This window comes from Carcharhinus amblyrhynchos, chromosome 3, assembly GCF_965287045.1.
Source record: "Carcharhinus amblyrhynchos chromosome 3, sCarAmb.v2.hapA, whole genome shotgun sequence".
NCBI classification, from domain to species: domain Eukaryota; kingdom Metazoa; phylum Chordata; class Chondrichthyes; order Carcharhiniformes; family Carcharhinidae; genus Carcharhinus; species Carcharhinus amblyrhynchos.
The window spans coordinates 136983801-136996864 of NC_137326.1; the positions used below are offsets into that span (position 1 = coordinate 136983801).

Here is a 13064-nt window from a genome sequence, read left to right on the forward strand (position 1 = left end):
AACTGAGACAGGAGACAGCAGAGTGAGTCAGTCCATTCAATGCAACTCGCTGTCTTCCTCCATGAGGCCCCCACTTGGGGTGCCTGTCCAAAGATCCCTGAAGGCAGCACAATAGGTAGATAAGGTGGTTGAGGCGGCATGTGGGATACTTACCTTCGTTTCATTAAAGGGAAGTCGTGTCTGACAAATGTACTGGAGTTCTATGAGGATGTGTCTAGGGCGGTGGATAGAGGAGAGCCGGTGGATGTGGTCTTTCTGGATTTTCAGAAGGCGTTTGACAAGGTACCTCACAAGAGGTTATTGCAGAAGGTCAGGGGACATGGAGTTGGGGGTAGGGTGTTAGCGTGGATAGAGGATTGGTTGTCAAATAGGAGGCAGAGAGTGGGGGTCAATGGGTGCTATTCGGATTGGCGGATGGTGACTAGTGGGGTGCCCCAGGGGTCGGTGCTGGGGCCTCAGCTATTTACCATTTATATAGATGATCTGGAGGAGGGAACCGAGTGCAGGGTGTCGAAATTTGCTGATGACACCAAGATTGGGGGAACGGCAAATGGAATTTAATGTTGGCAAGTGTGAGGTGGTCCACTTTGGTAGGAAGAATGGTAGGAAGGACTATTACTTACGGGGCGAAAAACTGCAGCAGGCGACGGTGCAGAGGGACCTCGGGGTCCTTGTGCATGAATCGCAAAAACCCAGCTTGCAGGTGCAGCAGGTGGTCAGGAAGGCGAATGGGATGCTGGCCTTCATAGCGAGGGGGATTGAATATAAAAGTAGGGAGGTCTTGCTGCAGCTGTATAGGGCATTGGTGAGGCCGCAGCTGGAGTACTGTGTGCAGTTTTGGGCGCCGCACCTGCGCAAGGATATTTTGGCCCTGGAGGGAGTGCAGAGGAGGTTTACTAGGCTGATACCGGAGTTGAGGGGATTGAGCTATGAGGAGAGGCTGAATAAACTAGGCTTGTACTCGTTAGAGTTTAGAAGAATGAGGGGAGATCTCATTGAGACGTATAAGATGATGAATGGGATGGATAGGATAGAGGTGGAGAGACTCTTCCCGCTCAAAAAAGACAGTAGGACTAGGGGGCACAGCCTCAAGATAAAGGGGAGGCGGTTTAGAACGGAGTTGAGGAGGAACTTCTTCACTCAAAGGGTGGTGAATCTCTGGAATTCTCTGCCCGTTGAAGTGGTGGAGGCTGCCTCGCTAAATATTTTTAAGAAGCGGGTTGATGGGTTTTTGATAAGAGAAGGGATTAAGGGTTATGGGGAGAGGGCGGGAAAGTGGAACTGAGCCACGACAGATCAGCCATGATCTTATTGAATGGCGGGGCAGGCTCGAAGGGCTAGATGGCCTACTCCTGCTCCTATTTCTTATGTTCTTATGTTCTTATTAACCAAGGCAGAGAATATAAGAGCAGGGAGGTTATGATGGAGCTGTATAGAACGCAGGTTAGGCCATGGCTAGAGTAGTGTGTACACCATGCTGTACGAAGGATGTGATAGCACTGGAGAGGGTGCAGAGGAGATTCACCAGGACATTGCCTGGGCTGGAGCATTTCAGCTGTGTAGAGAGGCTGGTTAGACTGGGGTTGTTTTCCTCAGAGCAGAGAAGGCTGAGGGGAGAGCTGATTGAGGGACACACATTGTGAGTGACAGAGATAGGGTGGATAGGAAGGAACTTTCCCCCTTAGTAGAGGGGTCAATTACCAGGGGGCACAGATTTAAGGTAAGGGACTGGAGATACAGAGGGGATTTGAGGAAGAACTTTTTCATCCAGAGAGTGCTGGGAGCCTGGAACTCACTACCTGAAAGGGAGGTAGAGGTGGGAACCCTGACAATATTTAAGAAGCATTTAGATGATCCATTTGAAATGCCCTGGCAGACAAGGCAATGGACCCACCCAGAAGGGAAAAACAGGCCAGCCCATTCTTCTTATCTTATTTTCCTGTTTGTTCCTACTGGAAAGTGCTGGAAAATGGGATTAGAATAGATGGTGCTTGGTGGCTGGCGCATTCATAATGGGCCGAAGGGCCTCATGCCGTGTTGCATGACTCTATGATTAGATTTGATTTGATTTATTATTGTCACATGTGTTAACATACAGTGAAAAGTGTTATTTCTTAGGCGCTATACAGACAAAGCATACCATACACGGAGAAGGAAAGGAGAGGGTGCAGAATGTAGTGTTACAGTCACAGCTAGGGTGTAGAGAAAGATCAACTTAATGTGAGGTAGGTCCATTCAAAAGTCTGACAGCAGCAGGGAAGGAGCTGTTCTTGAGTTGGTTGGTATGTGACCTCAGATTTTTGTATCTTTTTCCTGAAGGAAGAAGGTGGAAGAGAGAATGTCCGGGGTGCGTGGGGTCCTTAATTATACTGCCTGCTTTTCTGAGGCAGTGGGAAGTGTAGACAGAGTCAATGGATGGGAGGCTGGTTTGCGTGATGGATTGGGCTACATTCATGACCTTTTGCAGATGCTTACAGTCTATGACTCTAATTATCTCCTTTCAAGGCTGTGGAGTTTATTTTCATCTGGAATGTGGGTGTTGTACTGTACAGAGGGTGTTGGAACTTGTCTGGTCTGACTGCTGTTCCTGTGTTTTGCTCTGTAGATGGTTGGCGGTGAAAGATTCATTCCTCTTGTACATGAAGCCAGACTCAGGAGCCGTCGCCTTTGTCCTGCTCGTGGACAAAGAATTCGGCATCAAACTGGGCGCCAAGGATACGGAGACTAAATATGGCATCAGAATCGACAACCTGTCCAGGTACGACACAAACCGTCTTTGGTTGAGAATAATCGCCGCAGCGATGCACCAAATCGACATCAATAGTGTCATCGTGGCTCAGCACTCACACCTTTTGAGTCTGAAGATTTAGGCTCATGTCCCACTCTGGAGACCTGAGTGTGTAATCTAGGCTGATATCTCAGTCCGGAGGGAACACGTTACTGGAAGTGCTGCCTTTTAGCTGAGATGATAAACAGGGATCCTGTCTGTTCTCTCAGGTGGGTAGAATCATAGAACCCTACAGTGCAGAAAGAGGCCCTTCGGCCCATCGAGTCTGCACCGAACACAATCCCACCCAGGCCCTACCCCCATATTGTACCCACTAATCCCTCCAACCTACGCATCCCTGGACACCAAGGGGCAATTTCTTAGCATCAACCTAACCCGCACATCTTTGGATTGTGGGAGGAAACTTAAGCACCTGGAGGAAACCCACACAGACACGAGGAGAATGTGCAAACTCTACACAGACAGTGACCCGAGCCAGGAATCGAACCCAGGATCCTGGAGCTGTGAAGCAGCAGTGCTAACCACTGTGCTACCGTGCCACCCACGGTACCTCTGCCACTCAGTGTCAGTGAAAGAGCCAGGGAACTCTCCCAATGTCCTGGGCCAACACCAATAAAATCACTTCTCCAATTATCATCACTTTGCAGTTTGTTGATTCTTGTGTGTCAGTTGGAAGCCACATTTTGTACACCACAACAACCAGTGCACTTCAGAAAAGTATTTTGTTGACTGTAAAATCCTTTGGTAAGTCCGCACATTGTGTAAGGCGCTGGATAAACATAAATTATATCTTAAATAAAAGCAAAATACTGTGAATGTTGGAATCTGAAACAAAGACAGAAAATGCTGGACAATCTCAGTGGGTCTGTATTTTACAGATGCTGTCAGACCTGCTGAGATTTTCCAGCAGTTTCTGTTTTTGTTCTAAATTCTTTCCTAACTGTTTTCAGCCTCGCTGGGCGTGAACCTTTACTTCCTGAAGTTGAAGGCAACTGCATGGTTAATGCAGCACAAGGGAAGCCAGACCCTGGTCCCAGCTGAGAGTCGGAGAGTGAACAGGAGTCCGAGCTGATTTCTCCAGTTCAGGCATACTCCCAGGAAATGAAGTCACACTGATACTGATGAAAGTTGATGTGCAGGAAGAGGCCATTTGATCCATTCAGACTGCAGCCTTGTGACACAACACTCCCAACCTAATAATCTCCCTCTTTCACCAAGCATGTGGTCACCTCTCCGAATGCCTTGGAGGTGTCACAGTGCAGTGGGTAGCAAACCTGTCTCTGAGCCAGGACCCTGGGTTCAAGCCCTGCTCCAAGACCTGGTGACCAAAGAAGGTGCAATCAAAACATGGCCAACCTGTATCAACTAACCAATCCTTCCAACAGTGCCAATGATGGGCGGTAAGAGTGGGAGAGGTTCCTGGTCAGACAGGTGATGGAAAAGAAACTGGAGCTTCCACCCTCAGGGTCCAGAGCTCCAGACTGCAGCACGCATGTTGCCACAGCAACCTCGTTTCCCCAAGTGACTGTCACATGAAGGATGTAGAAGCTATTGAGAGGGTGCAGAGGAGATTTACAAGGATGTTGCCTGGATTGGGAGGCATGCCTTATGAGGATAGGTTGAGGGAGCTTGGTCTTTTCTCCCTGGAGAGACGAAGGATGAGAGGTGACCTGGTAGAGGTTTATAAGATGTTGAGAGGTATAGATAGGGTGGATTCTCAGAGGCTATTTCCCAGGGCTGAAATGGTCGCTATGAGAGGGACACAGGTTTAAGGTGCTGGGGAGCAGGTACAGAGGAGATGTTAGGGGTAAGTTTTTCACTCAGAGCGTGGTGAGTGAGTGGAATTGGCTGCCATCAGTGGTGGTGGAGGCGAACTCGCTGGGGTCTTTTAAAAGACTTCTGGATGAGTACATGGGATTTAATGGTATTTGGAGTTACAGATAGTTCTATGGCATGGTAGGTATCGATGTGATCGGTGCAACTTGTGGGCCGAAGGGCCTGTTTGTGCTGTAGTGTTCTATGTTCGTCAGATAACGTTCCTGTGAATCGCCCTGGGACGTTTCGCTCTTCTAAAGGTGGTACATAAATGCAAGCTGTTGTTGTAAATCTTTCTAAAACACTGGTTACGCCTCCCACTGGAAGATGGGTTCAGAACATCACGCCTAAACCTCTCTGAATAACTAAGATCTTCAAGTTAGAATCATTATTCCAGCTGACTCCTGAAGTTTTTTCCAATCCGCGATACCAGCCACAGGGAATGCCATTGGAGTTTAGGGTGATCTGTCTCCAGGCTCACCGTGGGTGGGGTCGTCAGCTGGGTGAGCCGCAAGGAGTCTCCCAATTCTGCCCCCGTCAATCGGCGAGAGATTTACACGATGCGTCCCTTGGGGGTGACTGGCTGAAGGTTAATGTTGATCAGTGTCAGCCTGACAGATTGTGTCTGATATTCTGGGTTGGTTCCCTGGGTGATTTTTAATTTACAGATACAAGATGCAAACATTGACACAGGAAAGGGTAATTATCAGGCCGGACTGTGTAAATTTACAAACCTGTCAAGATCCAATATGGAAGACTGAAATGAAAAGCGAAAGTCTTTAATCCCCACTGGTGACCCTGTGATGACTGGCCCGGTTCGGAATGCAACATGGAAATATTTCGAGGAGATTCTGAGTCACGATTCAATGAAATCCAGGAAGGGTTTACACCATCTCATTATTATTTGATCCTTACTGGGGAATTGTGCAAAGAAAGCAAGTCACACAATTCAATTTGGCTCATTTACCACACAAGGGGAGTTTGTTAATAGAATTTAATGGAGGGTTCACAAATTGAACAGCGTGGAGTCAGCTGATTGGAGTCTTAAGTAATTGCAGCTATCCTGTGACTATCTTCAGCTGCTCCAGTCCAATGGAGTAAGACTAGCCTCAACTCAACATTCAAACTGGTGTTATGAATGCAGCACTGAGGGAGTGCCGCACTGTCACAGGGTCAGTGCTGAGGGAGCGCCGCACTGTCAGAGGGTCAGTGCTGAGGGAGTGCTGCACTGTCAGAGGGTCAGTGCTGAGGGAGTGCCGCACTGTCAGAGGGTCAGTGCTGAGGGAGTGCCGCACTGTCAGAGGGTCAGTGCTGAGGGAGTGCCGCACTGTCAGAGGGTCAGTACTGCGGGAGTGCTGCACTGTCGGAGGGTCAGTGCTGAGGGAGTGCTGCACTGTCGGAGGGTCAGTGCTGAGGGAGTGCTGCACTGTCGGAGGGTCAGTGCTGAGGGAGTGCCGCACTGTCGGAGGGTCAGTGCTGAGGGAGTGCCGCACTGTCGGAGGGTCAGTGCTGAGGGAGTGCTGCACTGTCGGAGGGTCAGTGCTGAGGGAGTGCCGCACTGTCGGAGGGTCAGTGCTGAGGGAGCGCCGCACTGTCAGAGGGTCAGTGCTGAGGGAGTGCCGCACTGTCGGAGGGTCAGTGTTGAGGGAGTGCCGCACTGTCGGAGGGTCAGTGCTGAGGGAGTGCCGCACTGTCAGAGGGTCAGTGCTGATGGAGTGCTGCACTGTCGGAGGGTCAGTAGTGACTGATACTCAGACATTAATTGTATTCTGTTCTCTCTGCCCCATTCCAGGTCTCTGATTATTAAATGTAACAATTACCGGCACGCTCGCTGGTGGGGTCAGGAGATAGAAGAGTTCATTCAGAAACACGGCAAAGTCTTCCTGGAAGATCAGCGGTTCAATTCCTTCAGTGCCGTTCATGAGAACACCTTGTGTAAATGGTAACTAATCGCAGAGTATCAGACCTTTCTCACTTCCTCACTCTGCCTGTCACTCTGCCTGTCACTCTGATGCTGCAGCCTCTATCAGCACAGCAAGAGTTCACCAAATCCTCACGCTCCACTCATCCATATCCCACCAGCCATCGATCACACACCCAATGCTCACTCTCCTAACGCCCCTCACCTACCAACACGTCACTCTCCCTGTCCCACCCTCCCAAGTCTCGCTCTTCCTTTTCTCACCCTCCCACCCCTCACTCACGCATCCCTCACTCACGCACCCCTCACTCACGCACCCCTCACTCAACCACCCATCACTCACCCACCCACCCCTCGCTCCCCCACCCCTCGCTCCCCCACCCCTCGCTCCCCCACCCCTCGCCCCCCCACCCCTCGCTCCCCCATCCCTCGCTCCCCCACCCCTCGCTCCCCCACCCCTTGCTCCCCCATCCCTCGCTTCCCCACCCCTCGCTCCCCCATCCCTCGCTTCCCCACCCCTCGCTCCCCCACCCCTCGCTTCCCCACCCCTCGCTCCCCCATCCCTCGCTTCCCCACCCCTTGCTCCCCCATCCCTCACTCACCCGTCCCTCGTTCACCAGTCCTTTGCTTCCCCACCCCTCACTCCCCCACCCCTCGTCCCCTGTCCCTCGCTCCCCCACCCCTCGCTCCCCCGCCCCTCGCTCCCCCGCCCCTCGCTCCCCCGCCCCTCGCTCTCCCACCCCACACTCTCCCACCCCTCGCTCACCATGCCCACACTCTCACCCTCACACTCCCATCTCTCATTCTCCTAATGCCTCTCTCCTACCACATCCCTCTTCTACCCCCGCCCGCCCTTCACACAACCACCCTCATTCTCCCACCTTTCACCCCTCACCCTTTCCCCCTCACCCTCCCACCACTCACCCTTCCATCCTTCCCCTGCTCACCAATCCACACTCTCCTCTACTTTCCTACCTGCCACTCCCTACCTGCCACCCTCCCTACTCTCCCACTTACCCATCTCACTGTGTTTCAGGTCTGTCTGAGTCTTGAGGAAATGTTGGATGAATGAGTGACCTTTAACCCCTGCCTCTCTTGATTGACAGGTACGTCAACGCAAAAGGATATTTTGAAGATTTGGCCGATGCTTTGGAAGATGCAAAAGAGGAAATATTCATCACCGATTGGTGGTAGGCACTGCCGCACTTTGATCAGTTGAGATGTGATGTCAGTGTTTAAAGATCATTTCTCCTCTGTTACTCTGAGCTCTGTCTTTCCATTGGTGAAGAGTTAATTTTATATTGTGAAGGTTGTAAGAAAGCAGCAGTGAGTAAACAATAGTATAAAAGTTGGCAAATTATGTTACAGTTGTATAAAATGTTGGTTAGGCCACATTTGGAATACTGTGTCCAGTTTTGGTCACCAGAAGCCCATGGAGGTGTTGGAGGGAGTACAGAAGAGGTTTACCTGGTATGGAGGGTGTAGATATGAGGAGAGATTGAATAAACTGGGATTCTTTTCCCTAGAGAGACAGAGGCTGAGGGACAACCTGATAGAAGTTTATAAAATTATGAGGGGTGTGGATAGGGTGAACAATTCTCCCAGAGCAGAAATGACAGATACAGGGGGGCACATGTTCAAAGTAAGGGGGGAAAGTAAAGATGTGCGAGGGAGGTTTTTTTTACGCCGAGTGTGTGGGTCTGGAATGCACTGCCAAGTGAGATGGTGGAGGCAGACATGTTAGCGACTTATTTGGATAGATACACGAACAGGTGGGGAGCAGAGGGACAAGGTGGTTGGTCTAGATAGGATAACTATTGGCACAGGTTTGGTGGGCCGAAGGGCCTGTATCTGTGCTGTACTGTTCTCTGTTCTTTTTTGTTATCTAAGAGAAGGCAAAATGGTTGAGAAGATACTCCTGGAGGCACAGTGGCACAGTGGTTAGCACTGTGGCGTCACAGCGCCGGGGCCCTGGGTTTGATTCCAACCTTGGGTGATTGTGTGAAGGCTGCACATTCTCCCCGCGTCTGTGTGGGTTTCCTCCGGGTGCTCCAGTTTCCTCCCACAGTCCAAAGATGTGCAGGTTAGCTGAACTGGCCATGGTAAATTGACCCTTGGTGTCCCAAGTTGTGTAGGTTAGATGAAATATGTTACATTAAGGGAATAGGGTGGGATAGTCTCAGAGAGTCAGTGCAGATTCGATGGGCCAAATGGCCTCCTTCTGTACAGTAAGGATTGTATGATTCTTTGATGTTTACTGTGTGATGATGTTCCAGGCTAATGGTGGAACATTGGTTGTGAAATATGTCAGTAACTATTCAAAGCTCTTCTGTTTTTTGACTTGGTGGAGATCAGGCTGAGTCCAGAAATCTTTCTCAAGAGGCCGGTGGTGGAAGGGAATCATTGGAGGCTGGACTACGTACTCAAACGCAAAGCTGTGAGTTCCTCTTTGCTATGTCTGTACGGGCGCTCTGTAGGGCGGAACGATAGATTTCCATTTCCAGCTGCCATAACAACAGACTGTGGGAGGGGTGAGCTTTCTGTCCGTCTCTTTCCCCTCCCCCCCCGAACCTTGAACCCACGTTGCAGGATAGGGGGATTCCCATAGTGCAGGGAAGCTTCTCTCTGGCCTTTTCTGCTGGGTCATGACCGCTTAGTCAGAAGGTCATGTGTTGAGTTCATTCCAGTGATTTGGAGCCCATTGTTGGGATTGATGCCCAGACAGAGGGAGGGCTGCACTGTCAGAGCTGCTCTTGTCCATTAGGACATTAAACCCAGTGAACCTAAAAGATCCCATGGCTACTTCTTTGAAAAAGAGCAGGGGCGGCCTGCCTGCTGGCCTGGGGCAATGCCAATCCCTCAATCCGCCTCAATATGCTGTATGGGTTGGCGCGGTGGCACAGTGCTTAACACTGCTGCCTCACAGTGCCAGGGGACCCGGGCTTAATTCCAGGCTTGGGTCACTGTCTGTGTGGAGTTTGCATGTTCTCCCTGTGTCTACATGGGATTCCTCCGGGTGCTCCAGTTTCCTCCCACGCTCAAAGAACCTGTGGGTTGGCTATGCTAAATTGCCCTGTAGTGTCGAAGAGATGTGGGTTAGGGGGATTAGTGGGTTAAATACATGGGGCGAAGGGGATAGGGCCTAGTTTTGATGATCTGTTAGAGATTCGGTGCAGACCCGATGGGCTGAATGGCCTTCTTCTACACTGTAGGGTTTGTATGATTCCGTGTGTATCCTGTGACATTGACGTGAAGCTGGTTTGAATCAATTTTTCTTCCTTCCTCTCACGGTAGCAACAAGGGGTGAAGATTTTTGTGATTCTCTACAAAGAGGTGGAGCTCGCCCTCGGCATCAACAGTGAATACAGCAAGCGCACTCTGATGCACCTTCATCCCAACATTAAGGTGCGTTGCCTGGGACTCACGGCAAACTCTCAACGGCTCTTGCAAATCAAAGACATTGAGCGTAACAGAGAATTTCTAGAGTAGAAATAGGCCATTCGGCCCATACTGGCCCATACTGGTGCATCCACCCGAGCCTGCTCCCACCCTACATCATCTCCCCCTATCAGCAAACCCTTCTATTCCTTCCGACCCTTGTGTTTACCCAGTTTTTCTTTCGATACACCATTCACCTCAACAACTCCCTGTGCTGGTGAGTTCCACAACCCTCACCATTTTCCTTTCTCTTCTTTCTGTGGGGATGGGAGGGGGGTGGGGACGTGGTAGTCAGGGGTGAGCAACAGGAAGTGGTTTGCTCAGAAATCCTGTGTTCTCATCGAAAGCAGTGCCGAGTGGTTACTGGTCAGAGTTAATGGTATAGAGGTGATTCATTGATCTGGTCTCCGTGTGAGTGACTCTCTCTTTCCACCTTCATCACCGGCCTCCCACATATCCCCGCCCCCACTCAACTCCCGCCACAAGAAGGATAAAAAAAGCTCCTAGCCACTTCTGCTTTACCCATTTCCTGTGCTCCATGTTTGACGCCTGTGCCTTCACTAGGCTGACAGAGAGACAGTCGGACAGATGGACAGACAGCTGGAAGGACTTTAATGTCCCTTCCTCATCGTCCCATGTATTTGGCAGCCTTGTCCTTCTAGATGATGGCGGTCACGCATTGGGGAAATGTGTTTACACGATCACGTTTCAGTTTTATCCAAGTAATTACAGTGTATTTTAAAACGCAGGTCACTTTCAGTGACAGAATCGAAGTGAAAGGTCCACTAATCTCTGCGGTCATCTGGCCCCTCAGCCCTGGAGTTTCTTTCTTAAACATCTCCGTCTCTCCACTTCTCTTTCCTCAATCAGACACTCTTAAAAATCTTGATCAAACTTTTAGTCACCAGCCATTGCATCTCATCATGTGGGTCAGTGTTAAATTTAACTTGGTAATTGTTCTTGTGAAGCACCTTGGGATATGTCACTGCATTAAAGGTGCTAGCTAAATGTAGGCTGTTGCTGTTGTTGAGTTTTCCCTCCTGCCCATCGTTCTGCATTGATCCCGGCTCCTTCCACGGGGCCGGATTTGGAGAATGACAGTGACACCAGGTTTGAGGAACTTTCACCAGGATGTGCTGGTTAACAAAGTCCCAAATGCTCTTTGGCCAAGTTCCAAAATTCCGTCCTGAAGGTGAAGCTTCTCCAAACATTTCCATTCCCCCCACCCGTGGGTTTCCTCCGGGTGCTCCGGTTTCCTCCCACAGTCCAAAGATGTGCGGGTTGATGGGTTTTTGATAGGCGAGGGGATTAAGGGTTATGGGGAGAGGGCGGGAATGTGGAACTGAGCCACGACAGATCAGCCATGATCTTATTGAATGGCGGGGCAGGCTCGAGGGGCTAGATGGCCCACTCCTGCTCCTATTTCTTATGTTCTTATGTTTCTTATGTTCTTATGGGTTAGGTTGATTGGCCATACTAAAATAACCCCTTAGTGTCCTGAGATGTATAGGTTAGCAGGATTAGTGGGTAAAAATGTAGGGATATGGGAATAGGGCCTGGGTGGGATTGTGGTTGGTGCAGACTCGATGGGCCGAATGGCCTCTTTCTGTACTGTAGGGTTTCTACGATTTCACCCCGGCCTGACCAGTGTTGAGCAGATGGTCGAACGTGTGTTGAGCTGTCACCGTGCTTTCCCGCTCTCACAGGTGATGAGGCACCCTGACCACGTTTCCTCCTCTGTGTACCTGTGGGCACATCACGAGAAGATTGTGGTCATTGACCAATCGGTTGCATTTGTTGGTGGCATTGACTTGGCGTATGGGAGGTGGGACGATGACGAGCACCGGCTGACCGACGTGGGCAGCGTCTCACGGAACGTGGGCACACCATCCGTCACTACAAACAACCAAACGGTAAGGACAGAGTGTGTGTGTGTGTGGGTGGGTGTGTGTGTGCGTGCGCATGTATGTGTGTGCGTGTGCGTGTGTGTGTGTGCGTGTGCACGCATGTATGTGTGTGTGTGTGTGTGTGTGTGTGTGTGTAAACTCACATTGGGTGAAGCACATTGACATTAGGGAGCGAGCAGAAACCAGACTTTCACTGGTGAATGTGCCCCCTGCCCATTCTCTATCAGCACCCACGGCAGAGAGAGATGGACAAGGACTGAAGCCCAAAGATATTCACCCAATTTGCTGCTTCCTAAAATGACCACAGAATATATTCATTGGCACCAAGATGCCCAGAGTCCATTGGTCCTTCTCTAACACTTGATGAAAGAGCAGAGCTCCGAAAGCTCGTGATTCCAAACAACCCTGTTGGACTTGAACTGGTGATGTGAGACTTCTGACTGTGCCCACCCCAGTCCAACATCCCCACATCATGGCTTCTTTATCACAATGAAGTTTATGACATTATGAGGGGTGTGGATCGGGTGAACAGTTGGAAGATTTTTTCCCAGGGCAGAAATGACAATTACAAGGGAGCACGAGCTCAAGATAAGGGGGGAAAGGTTCGGTGGGGATGTGCGGGGGTAAGTGTTTTACACAGAGAGTGGTGGGGGCCTGGAATGCATTGCCAAGTGAGGTGGTTGAGGCAGACACTTTAGGACTGATGTTGATGGAGAAATGGGGAATAGAGGGATACAAACAATTTGTCTAGTTCGGTAAATATGATTGGCACAGGGCTGAAGGGCCTGTTCTAATGCTGGGCTCTTCTATGTTCTTTGACATAGAGCATCCAGGCAGCCTTACCCCCCCCATTTAACACAGTCAACCACTCAGGGATTTCATTGCTGTCTTCACAGACACTCAGCACGCCCACTGAGGAAGAGCAAGACAAGAGGATCAGGGCGATGATGACACTGGAAAAGGGGGCGGAATTGGAAGATGAGGTGGACGCGTCCAGGATGAAGGGGATCGGCAAATCGAAGAAGACCTTCCCGGTCCTGAGCCTGGTCAAACAGCTGCAGCGACAGAACCTGGAGCACAGTGACAGTGTGAGTAGCATCGACAGCAACGAACATGGTAAGTGCTCCGGTGGAGTGAGGACGGGTAGAAGCTGCTTGCCTTTCACGTTTGCAGCGTCCTTTAGGATGCGCCATCA

The 13064-nt window shown here is 50.5% G+C and overlaps 1 protein-coding gene across 4 annotated transcripts in view; it reads left to right on the top strand.

The window, feature by feature from the left end:
• LOC145341163 (phospholipase D1-like) overlaps positions 1 to 13064 on the top strand; it is a 146647-nt gene that overhangs the window by 85138 nt on the left and 48445 nt on the right. For all 4 annotated transcript variants that reach the window (XM_080186079.1, XM_080186076.1, XM_080186077.1 and 1 more), the window contains 7 exons: positions 2606 to 2758; positions 6396 to 6545; positions 7631 to 7714; positions 8880 to 8961; positions 9819 to 9929; positions 11669 to 11875; positions 12766 to 12985. In XM_080186079.1, coding sequence (XP_080042205.1) covers positions 2606 to 2758; positions 6396 to 6545; positions 7631 to 7714; positions 8880 to 8961; positions 9819 to 9929; positions 11669 to 11875; positions 12766 to 12985 — 1007 coding nt within the window. The remainder of the gene's footprint in view (positions 1 to 2605; positions 2759 to 6395; positions 6546 to 7630; positions 7715 to 8879; positions 8962 to 9818; positions 9930 to 11668; positions 11876 to 12765; positions 12986 to 13064) is intronic.